The sequence below is a fragment of the Opisthocomus hoazin genome, chromosome 11 (genome assembly GCF_030867145.1).
Source record: "Opisthocomus hoazin isolate bOpiHoa1 chromosome 11, bOpiHoa1.hap1, whole genome shotgun sequence".
Lineage (NCBI taxonomy): Eukaryota > Metazoa > Chordata > Aves > Opisthocomiformes > Opisthocomidae > Opisthocomus > Opisthocomus hoazin.
Genome location: NC_134424.1, coordinates 14,696,327 through 14,721,961, shown reverse-complemented (window position 1 = coordinate 14,721,961; position 25,635 = coordinate 14,696,327). Strand labels below are relative to the sequence as shown.

Sequence of the window (25,635 nt, the reverse complement as noted above, 5' to 3'; positions counted from 1 at the left end):
GACAGATATAAGATTCTCTCCATATACAGATATTTGACTGCTAACAAAAAAAGATGAGTGTTATATACAATAAGTGTTATATATATAAAAATATATAAATATTATATCAACTTCCTATATATTAGAGGATGATGTTTTTGTATGTGTACTCACAGTTCTTTTAGCTGTCATGCAAAATGAAGATACCTTTAAAAGTTATTTATGACAAAATATTTATCCCTTACCACTCCCCTGTTGTTCTTCAGTTCACCATGACAACATACAACACGTGAATTATCAATCAACGAATCCCTCTGGCCTTCTTCAAGATACATAAGTCTCTCTTTGTAATACTGGCATTCGGATTCACCAGTCTTAACGTTGATTTCAGCCACTATGCCCTGAATTATATTTATCTACAGAAAAACATTGAAAGCACATTAACTTTAATTAGACAGTCCAATATTCAGAACTATCTACTAGTAATCTGAACTGTAGCTACAAGAAAATGTTTTAATTTACAGTATATTTCTCATTATTTTTTTCTCAGACCAGTCTGTAAGAGCATTAATATTAGCAACAGAATTAAGCAGACTACAGTGTACAAAAGATACTTTAGTTTGGCTTTATCATTGTTTCTGACAACGGCTTAAAAATCTGATATTTATCTCTTTATAGCAAATCTAAATAGGCAGAATAAAGATAAACAGATGTAAGAAATATAATCAGAGATGTATTTTTGTCAGCTGAAATGTGCCAATAAATGACACAGGACAAATAATCTGCCTTAAAAATATTTATTTTAAATAATTATAATTCTTTGTAAACTGCTGCATTGTATCAGAGAACAGGAAACATAAGAACTAGCAAGATCCTTATCCTGTAAAACATCCAACTAGCCCAAAACACTAAATTCTCTACTTTTGTTCATTATGAAAGTTACCTTCTGGAAATAAGATTAATTAATTTTATTTTATTTTACAATTCCATTACATGCATAGATCTACAATTTTACAATTAAAAGTAATAATTATCTTGCCTTTTTACTTTAAAAAACACTAAAAAGAAACCTTTGCCTTTTCCATAAAAATACCTCCCTATCTTGAACTTCCTTATACTATACAGTCTTTTAAGGACCCTGAAATCAATTTATTCGGAACTTAAAATACGGCTCCTTAACTGGACAACATGGATGTGAAGTTCTGTTTATTTTAGTCAAGTCTAATAGTCATCATAGGTTGCTCAGACCTATCAAATCAAATTGCTCTGTTAAATGACCGGTGGTGGAACAGAGGAATAGGTTAAGGCATATATGACCAAATAGATAATTCAAGAATCTGCTGATCCCAGGAGATATATCAGGGATCTAATGTGCTTATAGCAGATTGCCAGACAGGAAGACAAATGTACTTCATAAGCCTAAAACAGTGTTAAGAGCCAACTGCATAGAGTAATTTGTCTCCTAATTTAACTTGGCAAATACACAATTTATGAAATACATCACTTCAAAGATAAACTGTGTTCTGCTGAAGCAGAATACCACAAAGCTATATAAGGCTATTGAAATATCAAGAAAAAAATCCTGATTATGTTTTATTAAATTATTGCCAAATACAAGTACTGGAAGAAAGCATTTAAAATATTTTTAAAAAGACATTTCCAGACATTATTAGAAAAATCAAACCTTAGAAATAAGCAGAATTCTGTGAGATATTTGTGGTTTTTGTTTGGGTTTAAAAGTGTATGCACAAGGGGAAAATGTACCTTATCGATTACATCTAAATGCAAGTATCCAAGCTTTGAATTTAAACCACAGTTGTCCAATTTTACAACAGAGAAGTTGAGCTGGGCAAGGGATTTGGGGAAGGAACAGCAGAACAGTAGTGGCGAGGTACACGTGTTTTGAAACACACACTTTCCAAAAAAGCAGGCCTGTCATTTTTCAGCAAAGAATAAAGTGTACAAAATACTCAAGTCTAGGCAAATCACAAATTTTGTCCTCAAAATATTAATGGAATTTACTGATATTTAAATACTATTCAAAAAATAGTACGATACTGATGATATTTATGTATTCATTAATTTAGAAGTCCACTTCAAACAAATCTGCTCCAGTAAGCTCACTCCCAGATACACATTTGCATATATGTGCACCTATTATTGGATTTTACATATATGCTTGTATGGGAAAGAACAGAAATCTTACAGACTCTTCAGAGTATCTGCATCAGGTTCCTTTCTATTAATAAAGAAGGTTTAAAGCCTTGGATTTATCTGTCTAGTTTTACTTCAGAAAGCGCAACACTATTCCAAATAAAAATCGGAATGAAGGCAAATTTCGGCAACATTCCCATAGATGATAATTAATCTAGATTCAGAGGTTATGTAAGGTCTAAAACCAGGCAATAAAACTTAACTAAACTATCAATCTCCACATTGCCCAACTTAGATTAGAACAGAAAACAACATTGAAAGGTAAATACAAAATGGACAAGGATCAGACAAGAGCTGTGGAAAATACCTCCCACCACCCCCTTTCTTTTGGTATCACTTTGCAACTGAAATAGGATTTAACTGGGGGAGTGGGGCTAGATATTTCACTTATCAGCTTCGGCTGTTCATGTAAGCCTTAGCATTTACATATTTTATGTAGTGTCCCTCAATTCATTAATAAGCTAGAAGTGCTACAATCTCCTAAAAAAAAAAAAAAGCCAAACCCAACAGTAACTCACAGCTTCTTCAAGGTGCTGCTGATCTGGATGATCATTCGGTGTGTGTCTCAAAATCTCTCTGAGCAGTAATGGGTATTTAACTAAACGGCTTCTTGGGATGTCAAGGAAATTCCAAAGGTCCAGTTTGCGACTAAAAGGAGACTCTAAGCAGCGTTGTAGGAAATCTTGCACTCTGTGATCTTGCTTCTTGTGATCCAGTAAAGCTTTGGCTGCTACTTGATTGCTGCAGTAGCTATCATAGGAGTTTAGGCATGGAAGCTGAGGAAAGGAATAAATTATTCTGCAGCTGAAACAAAGCACAGTTTGCTATATAGAAAGTTTCAAGTGATTCAGGATGTCAGAACTCATGCTGAGCATCCTTTTTTTTTGAGATTTGTCCACAATTTATTGATGATAATGTTTCCAACAAAGATAACGTTTACAAGGGTCCTCTGACCACCTTGTTCATCACTTAAATCATTTAGAAGCACTAGCTCATCTCTCAGTTCCAGAGATCGCCAATATTAATCCAAAGCATTACAAATATCCATGACTTAGGATTGAGCACTACTTAGTGCAGACAATAGTTGGAAACAGAAGTCTGATTTTAATTCTGAATGGAAACAAAAGTTTACGAATGAATACTCTCAGATCTGTCTTTTTTAGATAAACAAACTTCTATAGTCACACTTCTGTATTGCCCCAAGAACCCTGACTGACCAAACTAAGATGACAGCACTGTGCCTTAAATCTGAAAAAAAGCTAGCTTATATGTTGAGTAGAACAATGTATCTATGTACAAAACCTGCTATATTAACACTCAATATATGTAAAATCTTCAAAGGAAATTAGACTCGTACATATTTGGACCAAGAGAAGTTCACTCTCAAAACATACTAGAAAATAAATATATTTAAAATTACTTTATGCAAAGAAAAACAGAGATAATTTTTGACACTTCACAAGCGTATCATTAACTATTTGCATTAAGTACTAGTAGTGATTGTTTCTCCTGTTTACAATAGGCCTCTTTCACACAGAGCTGCTAAATGTCTTTATTACCTAATCCCTTTAAAACGTCAAGCCCTTTCTTCTCCTGTTAAACTTCATTCCTTACAAAAAAAACTTTTCACGTATCTAAATCCTTTTAAAAACAGCTCTTTTTTAATATGAGCAAAGTTATCAACAAAACCAACCAAAGCATGGTTTTTCAGCATTTTTTGTTTTTTCAGCATTTATGTTGTTGGATGCTAGTGAAAGTGAACTTGCCAACTTTTTCTTTTATGGGGCATCTCGCTTGCATCCCTGTCTGCTTTATTTTAATAAACTTCTAGAAAATTAATATTCTTTGACAGCACTAATTACTAACTGTTACCTTGACTGGAACTGACTGACACTCAGAAATAACTGCAGGTTGCCCTTACATGATGTGACTGTTCAAGCTTCATTTCCTCAGCAAACCAGAATACAAATGGCGATTTTTAAATTAACATTAAACAAACTCTAGTCTGACTCTTGATTTTTATTTAAAGCATATTAAATACTGCTCATCTCCTGCATAGCAAAAGCTTTAAAACCAACATCCTAGTCTGTATCTTTTCATGCAAAACACCTGAAAAGAGAAAATATTCCATTGTGTCTCTAAATAGTTGCACTAGATATGGAAATTGTCTGATAAAAACTATGTTGCAGCTCCAAAGTTCCAAAATTGATTAAAAATTCTGCCTTACCCAACCCACAAGGATATGGCCAACATGTTCTGTTGATCCATCAGGTTTTCTGACTTCTTGAAGTCGCCTAAGAAGATCTGATCATGATTAAAAAAAGAAGAGAAACTTCACTTAACGAACCAGATGACTATAAATCTATGTGCAATAGTAATGCAGACAAAGACTCTGAACTTTACCTTCATGTAGAGGAATTAGAGTCTCCAGCGTTCCAAAAATTTGGTTCAACTCTTGCTCTGTCATTATGGAAAGTTTAAGCATTGGGTCATGATAAGCCTGAAAAGAAAAAAAGGCTGCCCTGTAATTAACGTATCACTGGTAGCTGGAAAATTAGTGATAGCATTTAAAGTTCCCTATAAGTAAAACCAGACCAATAGCTGAGAATATTTCACAGTTTCATAACCATATCTTAAACTATCCATTTCATATTAAAAAAAAAATTAAAGCAGAATACTTAAGTGTTTCAGCAAGAACAGGAGAACAGGAGTATGTTTTGTTTTTTCCCCTCTTACTGTCTTAGCAATTATAAAAAGCAAGAATTGTTTTAAAGGTGACACGAACCAATGAATGTTGTTGTGTTCTGTTTTTTTTAAAAAAAACATACCTTTTTTGCTAATTTCAGATCTTCTATCAAGTCTTCTTCTCCCTGGGAAAGTTCAAAGATAGCCTGTAAAAACAGACACAAATATTATAAAACATCTTAATATTAAATCTATACTCAACTTGTTGAGTTGATGTTATATTCTGCACAGCTGTCTTAGTACCATGTAGCAGAATTTCTCTGCTAAATCGAATTGTGGATATAAAGTAACGCTTTATTCCATAGCTACAGAATCATGTGCGGTATTTTTTAAGAGAGCTGTATCAGATTGTTCATTAAATGCTTATCTGAAATAGCCCCAGAATTAATTTTTTTCAAACAGATGCATTTCTAGATGGGGGAGCTATCTTCAGTGTGGAATTTTGACTCGACTGTATCTTATCTGTTTATACACTTACTTGCATAGGAGTTTGTTGTGTTGCATTTTAACACATGCAGTGCTAGAAGTTCCAGGTGGTCTAGTAAGTAAAACACAGATCTTCTTTAAAACATTACCTTGGTAGTGAGCACTTTTATTCTCGTACCAGTTCATTTTTTGTTATTAATGCTGAGCTCTACTTAACTGTTGGCTGATGTTAGTTACTTCTCTTGAAGCAGATATGAGTCTTTAAAACTGGCAGATTAAAATAACCACCACCCTAAAACACTGGCTTATCGAAATACCACTGTATTTACTTCTTGCATGATTTCATTCTCAACTGGGATACAGTGAAAGTTAACAACATTTTGGTCAGTTAGTATTACTAACTTTATACTCAAGGCTTTCAGCCTGCATAAATCATGGAAGAACATTTTCAGCTAGTGCAGATTCTCCTAACTTGATAATATGCATGCATGGAAGGCTTGCCATAGTGTGAGTTAACTGACAGCACATGCATGGAAGCGGTTCAGATATTCTGTTGAGGCATGCAGTGTAAGAACCAATATGAAGCAGAATCGTCATGCAAAACTCCCTGGAATACAGCTCTCTTATTTGGGCTCTATGAAGGGTCCTGGCTTCTGCCCCAAGACAGTAATGACTGTTACGCTATGCAAACAGTTTCTACAGGTTACTTTTCAATAAACTGCCTTCGAAGATCTCAATTTTAGAAGTTATTTCCTATTAGTTCCTGTACAACGTTAAAATCTGCACAAGAAATGCTTGATGTTACTGCTGTTTGCTTTATGAATTAGCCCCTGAAATATTCTCTGATAGATTGTTTAAACTTTGTTGATACTGCTAGAAATCTCTGCAGGAAAAAAGAGTCTTGATTCCATGGCAGCTCTGTCATTGGCTCTAACATGAACTATTTAGAATTTGTTATGTACAACACATTAAAACCACTGATGTAGGGTTTTTTTGCTTTGGAAGATACATCTATTGATTAATATTTCATCTTTCTAGCACTGAAAACTTCCTCAAAGACACTGTTTTCCAACAAGGGAACTGATTGTGCATTTCTGTGCATACATATCACTTGATAAATTAGCTGTTCCTGAAATAGCATGCTCATCTATCATTATTAGAACAACAAAATGAAACAGCAAAATACCAGCCATAACTACAGAAACTGTCATACAGAACATGTACACCATGCAGCCAATCACAGTACAATGTATCTTAGAAACGTCACATTTATTAAGGAGATATGAGTTCATTGTAAAAAAGAATATATTCATCTAATATGGCTTGAATTATAAAGACTAGGGAGGGAATTCTGCTTCTAGCAGAGATGGTGATGTTCTGCTTAATTTCAGGAAAGCTTCAAGTGCTATCCTAATGCCTAGTAGCATTCCTGAACTCCATGCTTTAAAGATGACTTGTGAACATGAAATTTATGGTAAGAAAAAAAAAAAAAAAATATATATATACCTCTTGACGCTTGATTTCTTTAGATGTAAGCATGTGATTGACACAAACATCAAAGGTCTCACTCCATAGTTTGCTGTCTCTCCGCTTTGTGTTAGCAGGGGGCATATTTCGAGACCATGGTCGTGGACTGAACAGATCTGGACGACTGTCACTACGGAAACTGATAGAACGCTAGAAATATACAGAATAGTTTTTACTGTTAGAACAGTTTTACATTGCACATTTTTTTCCTAAGGAAATTATATACACAGTTCAGTACAACAAACAAACATTACCTCATTAGTTTTTACTGTGACTTAATAGCAATGTTTAGTACTGGGAATGTAAGAGAAATTATTTTAATACATCTTTATGGAAAGCCATACTTCCATTCCTGCAGTGAACTATGTCCATGTCCTGTTCTTAACATGTTTAAAACTACACAATGGATTCATATACCATGCAACAAGAATGAACTACAGGGATAACCGCAGAATGGTACAACACACTAACATAACTGATCAAATACAAAGTTTCAATTCAGTAAAAAGACAGGAATTATTCATGCATTACACATCTGCCTCATTAGCTCTCTAATAGTTAAAATTTTAGAATTAATGCAAACTTTAGAGACAAAACTAGTATGAATGCTTTTTTGGTTCATTTTTGGAAGAAAGCTTCAATTGTTATACAGAACCTATGGAAAGTTAGGACAGCAAAATCTGGTAGATAAAACTCATCTTCTGTATCAACTGAAAGTCAACAGAACTGTCAGGTTTCGTTTATTTTTGGGGGGTGGGATTGTTCAAGTATGTCTATACTGAGAAATAATAGGTCCTACCTCGAGGAAATCAGATAAAAAGGTGAATTATGTCAAACATATATTAATGATTTAAGGAAAAAAAAAAAATGCTTTCTCAGTTGGGCAGAAACAGGGTTCATAAAGCGAGACTGACCCTCAAAACTTTTCCTCTTACCTTAATAAGTGTGTTGCTACCTGATGATAATACTTTTTGGTTTTTGCAAACTGTCAGAATCATGAAAGATTTGATTGGTATAATCATTCCAGATATGTCCATAGCAGGATTAAATAATTTGTGCTATAATGCTCTGACCAAACTGGTTTTGATACATGGAGAAAACCCTTTCAAATGGTAACGTCCTGCCTCCTCAGATGTATAATGAGATCAAGAAACTAATTCACACAGAAAGAGTGAAATGGGTATGACTGAAAAGAGAGGAACAATCACATTATTTTTAAGGAAAAGTTATGTCAATATTCAGATTTTAACCTTTATGACAAGCAAGAAGCCAGATTCTTTTCACACCGCTTGCTTCTGCTTATTTCTTAACATTTGAAGAAATGTGTTAAACAATCAGTGCTAGCAAATAGCAAATTGTGAAACACCAGTACTGTGTTCTACTACTGCAGAATCTTTATTAATATTTCTGGAGCCTCTAAACTCTGATGACGTGCACCAGCATCTCTGTATCTGTTATGTGGTCTGGTCTTAAACATCAATAAAAACAAGTCCAATTTTAAGTAGACTTGAGAGTTCTATTTGCCTGTAGACTCTTAGAAAGAGTTCAGGCTACAGATGGATACTTTATGCTCTTACTGTCCTATTTTGAATAGATTCCTTTCTTGATTCCTTAAAATTAGAGACTTCTTTTTGAGGTCCTACTTTTGAAATGCCTCAAGTATTTCACGTTGTTGAAATACTCTACATCTTTCTTGTTATTTAATACCTGCCTTACATAACACAATCATCTTTCAATTGCCTTGGGTAAGAATGTTTGAAACAAAATAAATTCTCTTCATTTCCAGGTTGAAAGCAGCATATCAAAGAAATATTTGAAATTCTCCTCTTCAGATAAAAGCCCATGAAATGCAAACAGCGCCTATAAATACAATGTTTTTAAAATATCAGAAGACATGTTATATAAATAAAAGTGCCTTCTAACAGAAGCGATTTTGAGTCCTACCTGGAATTGACAAAACCCCTAAAAAAACCACACACACACACACACACACATATATACCAACCTACCAAAACTTTGCAAGTCAGGTGCTAGTCTTCCTTCAAGAGTTAAGAAGATAAAGAAACACACATGAAATTACATGCTTAATTTACAGTTGTTATAATGATGAATCATGGAACCCATTATTTTCACATGCAAATGGAAAGATTAGGGAAAAGAGGTAGGTGTGTTGATTTCACAAACCACCAATCATGAGAATGCAGCCAAGCAGAACAGTTGTCATTCCATGACCCAATGTGGAATGCCCCTTTCCATGCATTCCCATATGCATCCTCCAGTATATAGCTCCTTTGTTTGCGGTGGTGTTTTCTTAAAGGAATGGTTTATGTTGAATGGAGAAACTACTTATAATGATCAGCACCAGACAGACTGATTTTTAAAGTAAATGCCTCAATCTTGAAATGTTTTAACAAAAAGTCATATATCATGTTATAAAATGGCATGCACCCGTAACAGCAAACTGAAATTACATCGTGTTTTGAAAAAAGTAAGCTTTCACATCCATTGACAGTAATGTTTCTTTATGCTGCACAAGACTGCTTGATACTATTCTCTACAGCCCTATCCAGTCCTCTGTTGGGCAGAAGGGACACAAAAAGGCTGACTGGCAAAAGGAAATGAAACTGCCCCAAATCCCGCTTGCTTGCTTAGCATCTTTGCTACCTGGACACAGTAACTATATATTTAATTGTTTTCGTTCATACATCAGCCTTTTAATCAACCATACAAAGTGTACCTTGCTTAATATTAATAAGGAACATTGGATCGAGGCTATTTATTAGTGGAAAGGGAAATAAATGTTTCAAGGCGTTATTTAACAATGAGGACAAATTTCACTTCAAGAGCAAGTGGTTTCTTTGTCTGGAACGTTTTCTTCTTTTATACACAATAACACAGTAAAGGCAAAACCACTGACTGACTGATAGTGGTACACTGAAGTCTAGTCAGGCCGTGAATCGCATACTTCAGTGTGGAATCCAAGCTTATTTTAATATATTATCTTCTGTTTACACATTGCAGAAATTGGCTTGTAAAGCAATAAAAAGACCCATCACCAGGGAAATACTATCTAATACTATAATACTATCTCATATAATGTAGATAATATCTATACTATATTAGAGATATTAATATATTAGAGATATTATATCTAATATAATATCTATAATACTATCTAATGCTGAAATTAATACTTTGCCACTTGAGGGTCAAGCATACTTGCATTATCAATGTTGTAACAGATAAGAATATAAATAAGATGTAAACCTGACATATAAGTCTAATTAAACAAATCCCCAAATAAACAATAAATTATTTCAATAAAATTCCCTCATAGTTTTAAGATAAATGTAGTTTATCGTTTAACCATCTCAGTTCTACTACTTCGCCCATTTTTATTGCAAATAAACTGACGCATTTCAGTTCTACCAGAAATTTTTAAAAACAAGTTTAAAGGTACTCTGATGGTATCTTTGGTTGGTACTTGCCACAAAGGAAAAAATACATCACTCGTATGATAGAATCCCATTAAATAATTGTAGGAATGTCAAAACAGCATTTCTGCATCTCCAGTCTTTTAAAAGTATTTTCCTAGCTTCTGGCCTCCTTAAAATACATGTCCAGCATACTGGTTAAAAATTATGCCCATCTGGGATTATTAACATTTTCATATAATTCCAAAAACTAAAGGAGCTGGAGAGGAATCCAGCCACAACCTCTATTTTGTTTACTGTATTTATCTGACTGCGACAGCTTTTACTGGCTGTTAAAGGATTGTTACTACGGAGCGTCAATGTGTTACTGATGTTGATTCATGCAATTAACAAACTTCAATTTCAGCTGCAGTAAAGCAATCTGCTTCATGTACTGGGAAAAGAGGACTACAGATCAAAGTCCTAGCATTCAGAACCAATGATAAGGAGGGGCTGGGGCGTTGCCCTTTACATCAAGAAAACACTACAGAGTGAAGAGTTGTCCCTGAAGAATAGCCATGAGCAGGTTGAAAGCTTATGGGTAAGAATCGGAGAGAGAGGCAATAAAGGGAACCTAGTGGTTGGTGTCTACTACAGGCCGCCAGATCAAGAGGAGCTGATAGACAAAGCGTTCTTCCTCCAACTCCAGGAGGCTTTGCGCTTGCAGGCTCTCATCCTACTGGGGGACTTCAACTACCCCGACATCTGCTGGAAAAGCAACATGGCAAGCTGTAGGCAATCCAGCAGGTTCCTAGAATGCATTGAGGACAACTTCTTAAGCCAGGTAATAAGCACCCCTACCCGAGGGGATGCGATACTAGACCTGGTGGTCACCAGTGCGAGTGAGCTCGTTGCGGATGTCAAGATCGGAGGTAGCCTGGGCTGCAGTGACCATGCGCTGGTGGAACTAACGCTACTGAGGGAAATGGGAATAACGAAGAGCACAGTCAGGACCCTAAATTTTAGGAGGGCAAATTTCCAGCTCTTCAAGGAGATAGTCAGAAGGACCCCCTGGGAAACGGTCCTCAGGAACAGGGGAACAGAACAGAGCTGGCAGGTCTTTAAGGATGTATTCCAGAGAGCGCAGGAGCTCTCGATCCCCAAGTGTAAGAAGTCGGGCAGAGAAGGGAAGAGACCGGCATGGCTGAGGCAAGAGATGCTGGTCAAACTAAGGAAGAAAAAGGAACTGCACAGGCAGTGGAAGCAGTGACTGGCTTCCTGGGAAGAGTATAGGGAAGCTGCCCGGTTGTGTAGGGATGGGGTCAGGAAGGCCAAGGCACAGCTGGAGCTGAACTTGGCAAGGGATGAGAAAAATAACAAGAAGGGCTTCTATAGGTATGTCAGCCAGAAAAAGAAGGTCATGAGCGAGACCGGCAAACTGGTAACAGCAGATGAGGAGAAAGCTGAGGTACTCAACAACTTTTTTGCCTCAGTCTTCACTGGCAACCTCTCTCCTCACCCCTCCCGAGTTGATGGATGGCATGAAGGAGACCAGGAGGGTAAAATCCCTCCGGCTGTAAATGAAGACCAGGTTCGGGACCTCCTGAGGAACCTAAACATACAGAAGTCCATGGGACCTGATGAGATGCATCCCAGAGTCCTGAGGGAACTGGCTGATGTAGTTGCCAAGCCACTCTCCATGATATTTGAAAAGTCATGGCAGTCAGGGGAAGTCCCCAGTGACTGGAAAAAGGGAAACATTATGTCCCTTTTCAAAAAGGGTAGAAAGGAAGACCCTGGGAACTACTGACCTGTCAGCCTCACCTCTGTGCCTGGGAAGATCATGGAACAGATCCTCCCAGAAGATATGCTAAGGCACATGGAGGCCAGGGAGGTGATTCGAGACAGCCAGCATGGCTTCACCAAGGGCAAGTCCTGCCTCACCAACCTAGTGGCTTTCTATGATCGTGTAACAACAAGAGTGGACAAGGGAAAACCAATGGACATCATCTATCTGGATTTTTGTAAAGCCTTTGACACGGTCCCCCACAACATCCTTCTCTCCAAACTGGAGAGCCATGGATTTGATGGGTGGACCATTTGGTGGACAAGGAATTGGTTGGATGGTCACAGCCAAAGGGTAGTGGTCAACAGCTCAATGTCCGGATGGAGACCAGTGACGAGTGGAGTTCCTCAGGGGTCCGTACTGGGACCGGTGCTGTTAAATGTATTTATCAATGACATGGACAGCGACATCGAGTGTACCCTCAGCAAGTTTGCAGATGACACCAAGCTGAGTGGTACAGTTGATACGCCAGAAGGACAGGATGCCATCCAGAGGGACCTGGACAAGCTGGAGAGGTGGGCCTGTGTGAACCTCATGAGGTTCAACAAGGCCAAGTGCAAGGTCCTACACCTGGGTCGGGGTAATCCCCGGTATCAATACAGGCTGGGGGATGAAAGGATCGAGAGCAGCCCTGCTGAGAGGGACTTGGGGGTACTGATAGACGAAAGGCTGGACATGAGCCGGCAATGTGTGCTGGCAGCCCAGAGCGCCAACCATGTCCTGGGCTGCATCAGGAGAAGTGTGGCCAGCAGGTCAAGAGAGGTGATTCTGCCCCTCTACTCTGCTCTGGTGAGACCTCACCTGGAGTACTATGTTCAGCTCTGGAGCCCTCAGCACGAGAAGGACATGGAACTGTTGGAGCGGGTCCAAAGGAGGGCTACAAAAATGATCCGAGGGCTGGAGCACCTCTCCCATGAGGACAGGCTGAGAGAGTTGGGCTTGTTCAGCCTGGAGAAGAGAAGGCTGCGGGGAGACCTGATTGCAGCCTTTCAGTACTTAAAGGGAGCCTATAGGAAAGATGGGGACAATCTTTTTAGCAGAGACAGCAGTGACAGGATGAGGGGTAATGGTTTTAAACTAAAACAGGGTAGGTTTAGGCTAGATATAAGGAAGAAGTTCTTTACAATGAGGGTTGTGAAACACTGGAACGGGTTGCCCAGAGAAGTAGTGGAGGCCCCATCCCTGGAAACATTCAAGACCAGGTTGGACAGGGCTCTGAGCAACCTGATCTAGTTAGCGGTGTCCCTGCTCGCCGCAGGGGGGTGGGACTAGATGACCTCTAGGGGTCCCTTCCGACCCAAAACTTTCTATGATTCTATGATAAAAAGTTTTCTGCTTAAGGATTTTTAGTAATTTCCAGTGTCCTAAGATAGATAAAAATAATTTGGAGTCCCTACTTCAAGACACACTGATGAAAACTGAAGTTGCAAAGGAAGCTAGCCAGACTTTAATTTCTCTCTTCAGCATCAGCTAGAGTTCTTTTTCCTGATCCTATTTTCAGCTTTTAAACCGAACAGCACAGCTGTGAATAATACCAAGCAGAAACAAGCAGATCATCATAATCATTAGTCTAGCTTGATGCAGACTGAAAATACAGCTATGAAATACAGTTGTTTTCCAGGTGGATAAACAAATAAGAATACCTGCTTAGCACCTGATAATCCTGCAGATATACAGACAGACTCTGTCAGCGATGAAGCTAACAGCACTATATTAGTCAATTTGTCTACAGTGCTCTATGCAACAGAAACAGAGTGACTACAAATAGTCAAAAAACCCAGAAAGCTGGAAAGACTTTATGTGCTTTGTTGCTTGGAACCCTTGTGGAAAAGTACTGACAATAATGTGGAAAATTGTAATAAAGTTAAGAAGACATTAAAAAAAAAAAACAAATACCTGTATAATCAACGGAATATTCAAAACATGAAAAGTTGTTAAGAACACATATTAAAAGACACTACACAGATCTCAAACTCAGAAGTGTTTGTCTTCAACCTGCATCCAGAAAGTCCATTATATAAAATAGAAGTTACATGTGTACACGGTAACATGTAAGGTAAGGAAAATTATGCACAATAAACTTGTTTTTCCCTCTTACATCTATCTTCCATTCAGAAAGAATACATAAGAAGGTTTATTTGAAATGGCATAAACGAAACTCAGAATTTTCTAATTCCTTTTATTGACGCTGTTGGAATGGTCTTTTTGGATGGATGTTCTGTCGCTTTGTTTTGTTTTCTTCCAGGGGAAGAAGTTGTTTGTTTTGGATGTTGTGGTGATAATAGTAGTTTCTTAATTTTACAGATACAGAATATCTTAGCACCCATGCAAAAAGAAACATGGGGTTTGACTGAAATAACAATAAAGATACATAAATTTCATCCAGTCAGAAAAATCAACACTTTTTTCTTTTTACAGGTGTTAGACCATGAAAAAAAATCCTGCTCTATACTGTTCCATAAGGCACAGTGACAGCCATGTCAATACATATTAAAGTAAAAAAGCTATACATGCTTCCCAGAATGTTTCTAAATAATTCCAAATGGGGCACCCAAGAACAGGAAGATCAGTCTTTTTTTTCCCCTGTTCTGTTGTTGCCAACAAAATTAGGTAAGAAGTCAATTTACAGCCAGCCATGAAGGCAGTTTTGAGAGACATCCTCAGCATTCAGCGCTTGGAAATGGATCCAGACCTAGGATTTGGAGAACATAAAGACCAATTTCTCATCGCAGCCTCTTCAAGCCCATAGTCACTTAGAGGAGACGGCATGAATAACATCACTGTTTAATCTGGTAGAAGCAGGCAGTTAATTAAAATATATTCTTATCATCAGTACGAACAGAGCAAGACAGAAATGCTTGCAACAGCAGGACTTGCAACAAAGCCACTGTTTCCTCTCCTATTTTTGTCAAAATTTGCCGTGAAACACATTTACGTAGCTCTTGTCTCAAGAAGCTGCTGCTACATGCATGCAAGGACAGTTTGTTTCTGGTAGTCTAAATCAAAATTTATTAAATATAATATTGTACTGGACAACCCAGTCTCAATGGCATTCACTACAGAACATTAGCATAGGTACTTAAATGAGGACAACAGCTGTCTAAGGCCGTGAAAAGGGAAGCGTCGTGCTCAGAAGCAGTTTAGCCAAAAATTAATTCACTTTCCACACTCCTCACAACTGGAACTAATGTAGTCCTTCCAGAGTCAGGCCAACTTTTTCCTAGAGGCAGACTACAGAGGAGATTTATACACCCCAGGGAATACAGGCATCTCTGCTCTAGTCACGCTATAATACACCTTCTGGATCAAACTCAGAGCAAGTGGAGTTCAGCCATTTTGCCTTTCCTCCAACCCACACATGCGGCTTTTGTATGCAGATGTCTGCACTTTCAAAATCGTAGGAACTGAACACAGGAAAACCAATGCTAAAGAAACCCTGTAATATCTGTTTTCTAGAGAACTACCACTGCAGAAAAATGGGGTTCTTTCCCACGACTTTATTTGTCATAAGACTCCTAGCTCTAAAGTTTTATTTCCTTCCTCCTTGAGATTAACAGATAACTCCAGTAATGCTCCAATTAAGCTACTTTTGATTAAGTAACGTCTTTAATACATTTACGATATTTTTATAATTCCTCTTATCAAAGAAATTAGGCTTGTTATGAAGTAATTTTCTTTAGATCTTATACATGCCTTCTTAGATAAACTGTTTTAAAGAGGAAACAGTCCGGCTTTCTAGACCAGACCCACAGCAGTATTGCAGCTCCCAACTGTTTGTCAGTCATGACAACCATTAGGAATTGAGCACCCAAATGTTCTGCAGTTCCTAGGTCTGAAGGCACAAATAATTTAAAGTTCCATTAGTCTTCAAGTATGTTAAATATTATGCACCTAATCTATAATACAAAAATTGCAACTACAAAATTTCAAAACTGCATTTAAAATTTGCTTGTGCTTCACTAATTTTCAGCAGCAGCTTTGAAAAAAGACTTTTTTCCAATTGTTCAATAGTCTTTTGTTTAGGCAAGGTCAAAGTTCACTACACAGAAGGAAATTTAGCAGTGTAACTATAGTTATAACTAACTATACAGAAAATAACTAACTATACAGAAAATAACATTTTCAAAAAACCCAACCAAAATTAATAGAAAGTGTCATGGAAAATTCTGTTCATCAAATTTAAAAACCAACTATAATCCTTTAGTATAACAACCTTTGTATACTACAGCTGCAACTGTTTTCTTACTGGTAGTTAAAAACCTTCATTATCTGGACAGAGAAGTGGGTTTTTTTGAGGTGAGAGTTCTGAGTTTTTAAGCTGAGTGACGCTGTAGTCGTAAGTTGCCTAAACCTGTCTGCCACATTACAGTGGGGTGTATGTGCATATGTGAGGGTCACACTCCCATGCTAACCCCAGAAGAAATTGTGAATATGTATGCATTCCCCGTTTAGCAACGCAGTTCAATGCAGCAGTGCATTTACTGTGATTACCTGAAGTGTCTGGCTGAACCGCTTCAGTGGAGTGGCTCGTACAGGAGGGATCAGACTTGCTAGTGATGTAACTCTGGAAAGCGGTTTGACCCGTTTGTTACTGGGCTCCTGTAGGGGGCGGGGGGGGAGGTACAAGGGAAACAAACAAAAAAAAATAATGGGGGGAGCATAAGCATAATCAGACAAACATTGCTACCAGTTTTGCTGGTTTTCCTAAGAAAGAATTTGCAAAAAGCAAGTTTGTAAACCTGGTATATAATTAGGGTAGTAAAGAAACAATAGCAGTTTAAAACGCTGACAATGACCGATTACTCTTGGCTGGTACATACAGATCCTGGAAACAGCTAAAAAATGTAATGATGGAGAAGTTGGCGTGGCTAGGAGCAGGGGAAAGGAGAAAGGTAAAGAAAGACAACAACATTTTATTATATTAACTCTTTCTTAAAAGAGAAATTTTCAGCAGTGCTCTGCAGCTAATGCATGTTACAGTAATCTTATCATTGAAAGGAATACTTTAAAATAAAAACAATTCCATTTGTTTCTTTCCCTCTGGCACTGTCAGCATTTGACTCTATTCAGTTAAATGTATTTTATTCCAGAAAATTTAATTTAGACAGAAATCTCTAATTGTAATTGTCCTTTGAGTGCACATTCCTATGGAAATACTTATATACACAGGCAAACACATTAATAACATGCTTACATGTATTTAATTTTTGCTTAAAATAGAATGGAAACTAAAAACTACCATAAAGCATTCAATTAAATGTTTTTCTTTTCATATATACTTTTAACAGTGCTTATAGTAATACATAACCACTTCAATATAAAATGCCAACTGTCTTACAGATTTTTTAAAACAGTTAACAGAAATCGTAACAGAAGAAAAAAGTGATTATAAATACATAAAAGTAGAACAGTTACCCTTGGCTTCCTAACCTCCATCTGACATTTAATGGATCTTGAATAGCACATGCAAAAGGCAACTTTTGACAGAAAAAGAGCCAAACCTTCCAAGCGAAGTTAAAAAACCCATCCAATATCATATTTCAAGGACATCCTAAAGCAGTTCATCTTTCTTTTTCAGCCATGCTTATGAAGTTTGTGTAGGCTTGCTATGCCTCCAATTTGCTAGACATAACTTTAAGAAAATCAAGCATGCCTATTATCCTTTTGTTCAGAAATCCAAATTCTTCTGGAAATAATGCAGATTTGTAACCTTCCTGATACAAAAAAAAAAAAAAATCTCAGTAGCGATGATCATTATCTGTATTGCTGACAAGAAAAATCCTCTTCATTAGCACAGCAACAGAGGAAAGGTGAGAAGCAGCTACCTATTTAATTTACTTCTCAGCAGGCAGACCTGGAAATTCATAAATGCTGCCTGAGATGAGGGACAAAGCATTTAACCCTCTAGCAAAAATAATGTATTCCATCACACACGAAACCTGGCATTAAAGAATATTAGCAGCCTAAATCAAGTTACACCCTTATCTTCACTGTTGCACTGCTACTCATATTCCTTCCCTTTCAGCAACAATGTCTTTGAAGGAGTATTTGTTTTACGTCATTGCAGCACCACTAGCACACTTATCTACAGCATCACCATCCCTTCTCCCCTCCCCCAAAAGAAAAAAAAAAATCTTTGATATTCCACTGTAATTCTTCTCTAACTGGTGTCTCAGCCATCAGCTGTTTCTTTTTTATGATTATTCAGAATGCCAGTCCTGGTGCACAAATAACATCCCATGGCAGAGCCTGCTTGTTATGAATCATGCTGCACTGCAGTGAAAGGACCTGAAGTCCCAGAGTTAGGCAGTGCTTTGCCAGCAGCACAGCTTTTGCTAGCAGCTCTACCTTTGCTGCTAAGGCTGCTTAGGCATAAATATCACACCCCGTAAACCACATCTGGAAATCAAGACTATATGGATGTTCCAGAAGACAGGGAAAGAGGGATCAGGATTAATACAAAAGATTTCACCTTCTTCACTGCTGTGTCCCTCCTATTGTCTTACAACTTTGCTGCCATGTATATGTTCTTTGGTCAAGAGGAAAATACACAAAAAAGCACAGATTTGATCCATACAACATCATAGCCATCTCTTGCTTGAAAGTTAAATGCTCCCCCGAGTCTTATAGACCTTTTCCACACACACTGTGATCTAGTCACAATTTTGCACAGTCTTTCAGTCTTAACTTATAACAAAACCAAGTCCAGAAGCCCTTGGATAATTTTCTGAGGCATCTACTGACAGCAAATGAAATCACAAAAGAAGTAAATCTATATTTCACTACGTATCTGCAGCATGTCATTTGAAAGCATTGCAAAAAAACTGAATGAAACTTCCTGAGTAGTGTTTAAAACTAAGTAAAGAACACCAAGTCAGTCTATCCTTATTTGAATACTTCCAAATACTGTGCACATTACTGCGGCTGAAGTTTATTAATTACTACTCACAGCCTGCAGGCTAAGCACACAGACCAGGACCTAATTTGCTTGGCCTTGTGGGGCACATAAGCCTGAGGCAGCTGTGAAAATTGATGCACAGCATCAAATCACCTTGGAGAAAATCAGCCTCAGTAAAAAGAATGGAAATAATCTTTCTCTTGGAGAGTGAGAGGAAGTGAAAAAAGAAATATTATTTCCCCCTTCTTCATGTCAGACAGCCCAAAGGCTCACTGAAACCTGTCCCATCTCCCAGCCAAGGATGCCTACAGTTCCACAGGGGAACACAGCAGAGTTTCAGCCACCATCAAAATACATTCAGTTCTTCTAGAGCTTCTAGTTGTAAGCCACCAGAGGTCAGCACTTCTCCCAGCAGTCAAAGGAAAGTTAGATCATGGATTGTGAAGGTATGCCTGCAAAAGTCCTACTCCTTCTGTCACCACAACCCATTTTGTCTTCCTCATGTAGTGTACCATATCCTGTTCTAACACTGAAAAATCTGATCAGAATTCAAAATAGCTAGAATATGTAGTTCAAATTAGGAATCTGATCTTATTAAAAGAGGTGAGCATTATTACAGGATTCTCTCCAATAGAATTAAGATCATGAATCAATAATTTCAGAAGTCTAAAGACTTTACACCTTTACCAATCAGGACAAAGTAAATCTTGTTAATCAGAAGTTCTTAATTACAGTGAAAGCTTTCTGAATACTTCTAATGTGCTTTTCACCCCACATTAGGAACAGTCTGTTAGGTTAAGATAGCCAGCTGGAAGTGAAAACTCATCAAACCTTAGTGTTCCAGGTGTCATCTCCCTCAGAGAAGTCGAACAACAAAAGCAATCAGCACTGAATCACCCCCTCCACTGTGGAATAATGAAGTTTGTACAGGTAAGGCTTTGACTGCAATGAAAATATAGCAATACCAGAGCAATTCCAAGAATGTAAGACAGTAATACTGAAACTTATACATTTGATCAGTATTTCTGTTGCATGGTCTACATCCATTCTACCTCCCTGTGCTGGTTTTGGCTGAGGTAGATTCAATTCTCTTCATAGTAGCTAGTATGAGGCTATGTTTTGGATTTGTGCTGAAACAGTGTTGATCATACAGGGATGTTTTTGTTACTGTTGAGCAGTGCTTGCGCAGAGTCAAGGCCTTTTCTGCTTCTCACTCCACCCCACCAGAGAGGAGGCTGGGAGTGCACAAGAAGCAGAGAGGGGACACAGCCGGGACAGCTGACCCCAGTGACCCAAGGGATATTCCATGCCATGTGACCTGATGCTCAGCATATAAAGCTGGGGGAAGAAGAAGGAAGAGGGGGGGACATTCAGAGTGATGGCATTTGTCTTCCCAAGTAACAGTTACACATGATGGAACCCTGCTTTCCCAGAGATGGCTGAACACCAGCCTGCCAAAGGGAAGTAGGGAAGGATTTCCTTCTTTTGCTCCGCTTGCACACATGGCTTTTGCTTTGCCCGTTAAACTGTCTTTATCTCAACCCACGAGTTTTCTCACTTTTACCCTTCTGATTCACTTCCCCATCCCACCAGGAAGGGGGGGGGGGGTGTGAGCGAGCGGCTGTCTGGTGCTTAGCTGCTGGCTGGGATTAAACCATGACTCTCCTCCTTCATCAATACCCTCATTCTCAAGCTGTGTCGCCTCTCCACAACAGCATGACAGAGAAGCTGAACAAACTATTGAGGCCAATGATCTGGACAGGGAACAATTCCACAGTTAAGTTGCATAACAAAGTTTTAAACAGATGGTTGTTTTTTCTCACCAAGGGCTCTGTTCTTCACAACAAAGACATCAAATGGAAAGAGGAGAGTGTGTGAACTGTTCTGCTTCACTCAGAGATACCAACCAGAATCTGCACTCGCACATTAGTCCAATAAGATCAGGGAGCTGCATTCCAGATGCTGCTTCCCAAGCCGCTTCAATTTTTTTTTTTTTTTTTAAGAATAAACTGTTTGCAGTTAGGAATTCCTAGTGCATGTTCATTATCTTTTCAATTTGTCTCTGAAAAAAATCTCTGGTTTTCCAGTTAACCAGGGGTGCCACAATCATAAAACCTTTTGAGATATTAATCTAAGCACATGGGAACACAGAACTGTGCAATTCCAGTGTCTGTCCAGCATGAAGAGGCTCCAATTAGGACATACTGTCTAGGTAGAATGAACATCAGATTCCAGGTATGTACCTCTGAGTGTGCTCAGAAGAATCTAAGCTACTCAAAGGCATCACTCCTCCTGCTCCCTCTCCCAATTCAGGGAACATAGAAGCAGACAGGATTGAGAGATGGGATTTAGTGGCTGGATCCACTTGCAAAAACCATCACCTGTCCAGCCTGGGAACGCAGACAAGTTATGACACAAAAAATTCAGGAGTTACAATGCTTTGCCTGACATTTTGAAGTTGTTACTATTGGTATTAAAAAATAATTTCAGAGTTTTGAATTAAAACAAAATGTTAGACTACATTTTCAGAGTCACAAAGGCTTGACAAAACAATATGGGAAGTAAACTAGAAAACAAAAGATCCAGACTACAATTTGGCAGAGTTTCCAAAATGTGGAGCTGGTACATGTGAACAAGTAACATTAATCTGACAGGGCTTTAAATTTGATATAAGGCTAAATAAAGCTGAGGGAAACACGAGTGCAGAACTTCAAAGGCTGAATAGTCAAGCGAAGTCAAATTAATACCTGACTAGGCTAGAACAAAGAGCAGATGGCTTTTGGGGGAGCTGTATATTTGAACTCAAGATGACTTTGGTAACATTTGAATTCACAGAGCAAAAACTTAAAGCTGGAAATACCGTGTATATACGCAGCCTCAAAAAGAACTCTTGAAACTGTCAGCAAACTGATAAAACAAGCAAATCTGTGTCCAAAATCTGGATGGTTCTGGAAACCGTACAGTGGACATTTCAAATAACTACTATATCCTTCTGAGAAAGTGTATTTTTATCACATACTTTTCAGGGGAATTCGTAGGAAGAAAGATTAGAGTAATCACAATGGCACAATCACTGATTATCACCTATTTAAGACAGGAAACCATCAGATAACAAGTTTCAAAGATGCCACACTCACTATCCTACTTTGGCATGTAGGACAGTGCTCTAGATTGCTTCTTCATTGTAATTTATCCTGTAAATCCTATATATATATACATACACACACACATATATTTCTAGTATCTTCTACATATTAAACTGTAACCTAATGGTTTAAACTGCTGAGTAAGAAAGGAAAGAAATGTATAACTCTCAAAAAATTAGTCTTCTGCTGTTGGACAGCTGGGAAATGCATACAGCAAGCAGCTTCAGGTGTAGTGCTAACAGGAAGCTATACTCTTCCGAGTAACTTCTGCCAGCTCCCTCTTCAGTAAAATTTATGTCTTTTTTTCCTTGCATAACTGAATGAGGTTTTGCTTTTTAAAAACTGTGATATGGTCATTTCAAAATGCCAACATCTTGGCAAAAAGTTAACTTTTGTATTATTACTTTTGGCTTTAATACACACGGATTACTACTTAAAAGCCTGAATCCTAGCACACAGAACCGCTCCTGAGGCAAGCTAAGCATTCAACAGACACGGAAGCGTGTTAAAGCAGATGATTTTTTGAAGAATCAGTCACTTATGTTAGTTGCAATGTACTGACAACTAAGTTTATGTAATTTTTATTTCTTCATTAGTGAAACCAGCACCCCTAATAATTCATTCTGTTGCATCCAACACCACATTATACAGATATGAAAAGCTTCGAGGAGGCTATTTAGGGGAAGAAGCTAACACTTCTCACGCTCTTCATCCACAAAATATAACAATTCTTTTACTGGTATGTGTAAAGAATGGAATTTTCCCTAAGTTTAAAGTGGAGTGTCAGAGTGAGTTAAATCCATTCAGTAATATCGATTAGTTTTCTATACATTGTCATCTAACAAGACCACCCACAGCTTAATTATCACGCTTTGATGGATAAATTACTCTAGCAAAAGATTGTTTAATTTTCTAACAAACAGAAGGAAAGGAAACAAAAATAACTAGGCCAGGTTCCCTTTATATTGCCTGCAGAACAGCAGAACCAATGACCTGGATAATGCATACTGAACAGCACAGAGTAGTTGTCAAGGTGCCACATAAAAGGTCTTTATTTCCCTCAGTACCTCACTTCAAAATTCTTTCACTCTATGCTCCTGACCGGCTTAGCTGCTGATTTCCTCCCAGCGCACATTAAAAGCAAATGTATGTTCACTGCTGGTATGATTGTTTTTCCACCCAACTCTCCCATCTCTTATCAGCAATTTCAACAACAGTCTCCATGTCAGAGAACTGGTGCTGAATTTGACAAACAAGGGAAAATATTACCCTGAGTGGTCATTACACTTGTGTCTTCAGCCCACGTGCAGCACTACTGTGATCACATTGTGTTGATTTTTCTGATTGTATTTAAAAACTAACTCAATAAAAGGAACTTACAGACAGTTTTAAGGCAACCCAGAAAATAAGTGATATGTGAAAACTGGTACAGAAACTCAGAATTTTAGAATATTAGAATTTACCCCATTTACCTTCAAAGGCAAACTAACCTCCCAATCCACATACAAAAACGCTGAAATCAATGCTTGTAAAAAAACGTCCTAACTTACTGGAGTTCAAGTTCTGATATAATTATTTGCTGTAGTAATTCTGGATTTGGGGTTGCTAACTTTCTTGATGTTTTATAAAAAATATGCTGGTTATTTGTTTTCCCCTTTTGATGTATTTTCTGTTTGTGAACGAAGGCAAACAGATCTCCAAAGCACTCACTCTGTGCTATGGAAGCATTCATTAGTGCAGAATGTTTTATATTAGTCTCCAAAGAGTTAACAGTGTAATAAATGGAAGACGCTATAAAATGAAACAGTACAGCAACCTTTGTTTCAAGCATAACTCACAAGCAGTGCCAGCAAACTGAAACAGAACCACTCTGTTTCAGACTTCATGTAACTGACTGAATTTCCACACTCCTATACTTTAAAGGTTAATAGTTTTTAGTCAACTTTATAAGGGTAAGTCAATATTTGTCATGGCAAGAAGCCCAACATTATTATTTTTATTAGTCTGCTACTAGTAAATTGGCCTAAGATTAAACAATTCTAATAAATGCCCCCAAAACTTGGAGTTAAACAAAAAAAAACACATCCAAGCTCTGTTCCACAGGATGTTATCAGTATTTAACCTTCAACAGGATAAAAAAACCTAAAACAAAACAAAAAAGGTTGAAACAGAAAAAAACAACTTATGTTACAACAGTCTCTTAATACAGAAAACACTTGACCTAAAAATGAGCCAGGTATCTCAGTCTTTTTGCACCTTCAGAGAGAAGCAAATCTAAACTAGAGCAACATTCTCAGTTGTTACTGGTGCTAATCAAGACTAATTTTTTTAATGTTTGAAACAGCAGAGAATTTGCCTTTGCTTCATAGTATCGTAGAAATATTCCAACTGGGAAACTCTAAAACATTCACTCTTCTAGACCTGAGGCTGATGGTCAAGAAAAACAAAGTAGGTGACTCTAAAGCAGTTCCAAATATAGTTCAGTGTTGCCCAAAAGTAACTGTAATCATCCACACAAATCCATCCTAAAACCTGGGAGTGGCATCCCCCTAGTAAAACTGCCAGCATCCCAAGAAGAATTTATTAAGTGATTTCAGTAAATTGCTACATAAAGGCAACTTCATCAGTCAATAAATTGTGTGTATCAATGATACAACTTTCCTTCAAATCCACAAGGTTCCACTCACAACCTGTGCTCTCTGATGGGAGCAGGAGGAGGTTTGCTATTCCTCCTCTGCCAGTCTCCACAAAACCAGCAAGGAAACAAAGCAAAATCCTGAGACATTTTGTTTTAATCACAGTGTAATAAAGAAGAGGACCTGAAATGATAGTCGGGGTACAACGAATAGCCATAGAGAAGTGGAGAAGTATTCTGAGCCAAAGAAAATCAGCTGAAATTTGCACGCTATCGCATCCTGTGTTCATCAAAGACCGGTTCCTTGCCGCAAATAGGCTGCCCTCATTAGTCACCACTCTTAAGACTTCAGATTTCATTTGCCACATGCGAGACAGAACCAGTGTCAGCAGCATAAGGACAAGTTGCACCCAGCTATCTTGACTGATTGTTCGTTTATTTGCAATATGGAGAAATCAGTATGTCTGCCAGCAGTTAGGAAATGAAGGCCAAATAAGAGAAAAACCTCACACAGAGGTGAATTAACACAAGCAACAGAAACTCTGAAAAACCCAGACAACATAGGGTTGATTAAATTCTGCATTTCCTCTCATTAGAAGCTGCTTGTATAGACTACCTAAGAAATACCTTTTCCATTCTGGAACAAACTAGATATGAAGCTGGACTGCCAATTCACAAGCAGATATCATACAGAGAGTTAATGAATGGAAAAATAAAGGCAAGCTGTTTGTTTCAAATTGCCATTAAGCAGAACAGATCAGTAGTTCCAAGTGGGGATTTAACATGTTTCCATGTTTAGCACACTG

General features: G+C 37.8%; 1 protein-coding gene across 8 annotated transcripts in view; it reads right to left on the bottom strand.

The window, feature by feature from the left end:
- Positions 1-25,635, bottom strand: part of ARHGEF3 (Rho guanine nucleotide exchange factor 3) — a 136,810-nt gene that overhangs the window by 5,727 nt on the left and 105,448 nt on the right. For 5 of the 8 annotated variants that reach the window (XM_075432845.1, XM_075432844.1, XM_075432847.1 and 2 more), the window contains 7 exons: positions 16,642-16,749; positions 6,871-7,041; positions 5,022-5,084; positions 4,597-4,693; positions 4,421-4,497; positions 2,712-2,969; positions 225-395 (listed from right to left, as the gene is read on the bottom strand). In XM_075432845.1, coding sequence (XP_075288960.1) covers positions 225-395; positions 2,712-2,969; positions 4,421-4,497; positions 4,597-4,693; positions 5,022-5,084; positions 6,871-7,041; positions 16,642-16,749 — 945 coding nt within the window. The other 3 variants (XM_075432848.1, XM_075432851.1, XM_075432849.1) reach the window with 2 other exon arrangements.